The sequence below is a fragment of the Fukomys damarensis genome, unplaced genomic scaffold, assembly GCF_012274545.1.
Source record: "Fukomys damarensis isolate Sample0158 unplaced genomic scaffold, DMR_v1.0_HiC HiC_scaffold_37, whole genome shotgun sequence".
Classification (NCBI taxonomy): domain Eukaryota; kingdom Metazoa; phylum Chordata; class Mammalia; order Rodentia; family Bathyergidae; genus Fukomys; species Fukomys damarensis.
This window is the reverse complement of record NW_022900949.1, coordinates 6,682,587-6,686,283: the sequence shown is the minus strand read 5'-3', so window position 1 is coordinate 6,686,283 and position 3,697 is coordinate 6,682,587. Positions and strand designations below refer to the sequence as shown.

The 3,697-nt window shown below is 59.5% G+C and overlaps 1 protein-coding gene across 1 annotated transcript in view; it reads left to right on the top strand.

Annotated features, from left to right (window-relative positions):
• The window catches only part of Rgl3 (ral guanine nucleotide dissociation stimulator like 3), an 11,004-nt gene extending 7,575 nt beyond the window's left edge, over positions 1-3,429 (top strand). Inside the window, exons 9-15 of the mRNA XM_010635053.2 lie at positions 14-150; positions 841-936; positions 1,011-1,079; positions 1,162-1,261; positions 2,180-2,329; positions 2,402-2,516; positions 3,223-3,429. Of these exons, the coding sequence (XP_010633355.1) occupies positions 14-150; positions 841-936; positions 1,011-1,079; positions 1,162-1,261; positions 2,180-2,329; positions 2,402-2,516; positions 3,223-3,341 (786 nt within the window). The 3' untranslated portion in view covers positions 3,342-3,429. The remainder of the gene's footprint in view (positions 1-13; positions 151-840; positions 937-1,010; positions 1,080-1,161; positions 1,262-2,179; positions 2,330-2,401; positions 2,517-3,222) is intronic.
• Positions 3,430-3,697: the final 268 nt, after the last annotated feature.

Below are 3,697 nucleotides of genomic sequence, written 5' to 3'. Positions count from 1 at the left end.
GCCGGGGTCTCAGAGCCACCCTCCCCAGGAGTGGGAGATCCTGGCCCGAATCCAGCAGCTTCAGCGGCGCTGTCGGAGCTACAGCCTGTGCCCCCGCCCACCCGTCCTGGCCGCCCTGCGAGCCCAGCACCAGCTCAGCGAGGAACAGAGGTGACCCCCTCCCCCCAGGCCGGGCTGCACCCCACCCCAGCTGACCCTAGACCACACAACAGAGCCACACCGAGCTCCTGCCAGGGTCCCCTCTCTTGCACCCGCACCCCCAAACCTGACCTTAGATTATGTAGTCCAGGCAGGCCTCCAACTCCTGGCCATCCTCCTGCCTCAGCCTCCTCGGGCTGGGATTACAGGTGCGCACCACCACGCCTGGCTCCTCTCTGCCATTCTGACCTCAGCCTGTGACCTTCGACTCCACCCTCCCCAGCCTGTCTGCCCAGTGACCACCTTTGTGACCTCCGTCATCTAAATCCATTTCTGCCTCTCACTTTTTATTTTTTTGGTGCTGGGATGGAACCCAGGGCCTTCAAACGGAGCTGCTTCCCCAGCTTTTTTTATTTATGATGTTTTCTTAAATTTTGAGGCGGGGTCTCACTAAGTTGCCTAGGCTGGGCTCGAACTTGCCAAAGTGCGGGGTGGACCTGCGTGTCACCACGCCCTTCCAGGCCTTGAACTTGACTCTCGCCCTGTTGGACTCCTTAGTGAACTCCCCGTAGCTCCTCACGCGACTTGGGAGCCCCCATACCCACTCAGCCCCTGTAAGCCCGTTGCCACCTCCACGGTGGCGTTGGGGACCTGATTCCTGACTGATCTCCCACCACTCTTCTCCTCCCTCGGATCTCTCAGCTACCGACTCTCCCGCGTCATCGAGCCCCCGGCAGCCTCCTGCCCCAGCTCCCCCCGCATCCGGCGCCGTATCAGCCTCACCAAGCGGCTCAGTGCGTGAGTGTCGGGGTGCGGGGGTGGCGTGGGGGCGCCGCTCCTGGGCTCCTCTGACCCCGGCCCCCCGTCCTCAGGAAGCTGTCCCGGGAGAAGAGCGCGCCCCCTGGTGGGAGTCCCGGGGACCCTTCGTCGCCCACCTCCAGGTGAGCGTCCCTCCTGGGGCTGGGCCTGGAGAGAGCAGGGCCCATGGGGCAGCCGGCCCACGTTGCCTCTGCGTCTCCCCAGTCTGTCCCCGGGGTCCCCCCCATCCAGTCCCGGAGCCAAGGACCCTCCTGTCGCCGGAAGTCCCCCCGACTCTCCAGGGCTCCAGGGCCCCTGCACCGAGGTATCCAGGCTGCTCGGGTTTAACCCCAGAACTCTGTGCGTGTGCACACACGTGTGTGTAACTGTGAGTGTGTGTGAATGTACACACAGGATGGCAGGGTCACTAACATTTTTTAAACTTTATTTAGTGGTATGGGGACCAAACCTAGACCCTCTGTTCTGAGTGCCATCCCCAGCTTCTTTCTAACAATTTTTATTTTGAAACAAAGTCTCATTAAGTCACTAAGGCTAAGCTCAAACTTGTGATCTTCCTGCCTCGGCCTCCCAGAGTGCTGGGCTGACAGGTGTGCGCCACCATGCCTGGTACAATCACTCACTTTTGCAAGAACACTCATGTCCCTAGGAATCTGCCCGCTGAAGAGGAGATGTGAGCCTGACCCACCCACAAGACAGTGTGTGGGGTTTTTGCCCACACTGACTGTGAGTGTAGAAACCATGAGCTGTGTACAGGCTGCATTCTCTTGTGCTAAATGTGGGTCTGTATGTATAGATGGTCCAGGTGTGTGTTTGTCTCTGTCACCCCAACTGAGGTATCTGTGTGATCAGAAGGTATAGATGGGGATCTCAGGGTGCCCCTGAACTGCATGTGCTGGGCTCTGGGTGTTGGGGGGGTGTGGCTTTGTGTTCACAGGATTGCAGACACCCGTGTGGATAACCCAGGTAATTTGGGTGCAGTGGTACACGCCGCTAATCCTATCACTCTGGGAGGCTGAGGCAGGAGGGTTGCAAATTCCAGCCCAGCCTGATCAACTTAGTGGCTGAGACCCTGTCTCAAAGTACAAAATAAGAAGGTCTGGGGTGTATCTCCATGCAGAGACCCTGGGTTCCGTCCCAAGCAGCACTGCAAATAAAATATGGGAGGTGGGGCCTTTGGTCCCCATTCCTCAGTACCTGTGGCCTGCACCTCCACCGCCTACAGCTGCCCCAGAACCTGGACGTATCTGGCCCCCGGGCCCCAGCATTGCCCCCAAGCAGCCCACGAGTTCCCCTCGGGCAGCAGAGCTCAGAGGCCCGAGTCATCCGCGTGAGCATCGACAACAGCCATGGGAACCTGTACCGGAGCATCCTGGTGAGGGACTGGGCTGCTAGGGAACCCCCGCCCTCGGGACCGGATGTACCTCACCGCCTGCCACCCTTCCAGCTCACCAGCCAGGACAAAGCCCCCGGTGTGATCCAGCGGGCCCTGGAGAAGCACCACATGGTCCAGCCCCAGGGCTGTGCCTACCAGCTCTTCCAGGTCCTCCCTGGGGACAGGGGTGAGCAGAGATGGCTTGGCCCCAGTCTGGGGGGACAGCAGGGAGGGCGCAGTCTGACCAGGTCAAGGAAGCGCCCAGTGTGACCTGGGCTAAGGCCTGGGACGTGGCTCCCGCACAGACTTCTGGGTAAGGGGGCAGAGCATAAGGTAAGAATGTGGGGTCACCTGCTTGTCCTCACTATGTAGTTCACTGTGAGGACAAGGGGGCACCAAAGGGCATCTTCCTGGGGTTTATGGAATGGTAAGAAAATGAGAAAAGAAGCAGGTGTAGTGGCGGATATCTGTGATCCCAGCACCTGGGAGGCTGAGGCAGGAGAGGCCAGCCTGGGCTACATAGTGAGTTCGAGTGGCTTATGTATGTTGTTCAGAGTTGATGTGAAAGCCCAGAGGCTGTGAAGGTGGGAAGTTATCCAAGTTAGTGAGGTCTGCTGGGGGTGGTCTGGAGGAGAGTGGGACGCATCAGCAGTCAACGGGCTCAGTTTGCTGTGTGATGGGAATGGCGAGAGGTCGTCCAGGTCTAGGGGGGCACCGGAAGTTGTACGGACTTCCGCCGGAAGTTGTTCCTGTCGGCTGGCACCAGAGCGTGAAGTCTGGCTCTGCAGTAGCTGGAGGGACCCCAGGCCTTTCAGGGCGGAGGGTGCACGGTAGAAGGTTGCCTGGGCACTTGTTGTGCGGGCCTAACCACCACGGTCTCCGCTTCTGACCAGAGCTCCTGATTCCGGACAACGCCAACGTCTTCTACGCAATGAGTCCGGCTGCCCCCGGAGACTTTGTGCTACGGAGGAAGGAGGGAGCTCGGCCTGTGGCCTCTGTCTCCCCAGCCTGAGTGAGCCCTCTCCTGCCTCCAGCCCAGAGCCCCATGGCTTCTGTCACCATGGGAGGGGGGTTAGGGACGCCATTGTATGCTGTGCTGTGTGACCCCCATTGGACGCCCTCTTTCTGTTGTCCTGGGCGCAGGATCTCCCTTTCAGAGACATTAGCCCCTCGTTGTGGCTGCCACAACAAAGATGAAAAGCAGACTAAGAGCCCTAGGAAAGGGATTGAACCCGGAGATTTAGCTCAGTGGCGCCTTGCTCGCCTGAGAAGCACAAGGTCCTTAGTTTGATTCCTGGTACAGAAAGAGATTGAAGCCTGGTACAGTGGTGTGCTCCTGCAATCCCAGCACTCAGGAGGCTGAGGCAG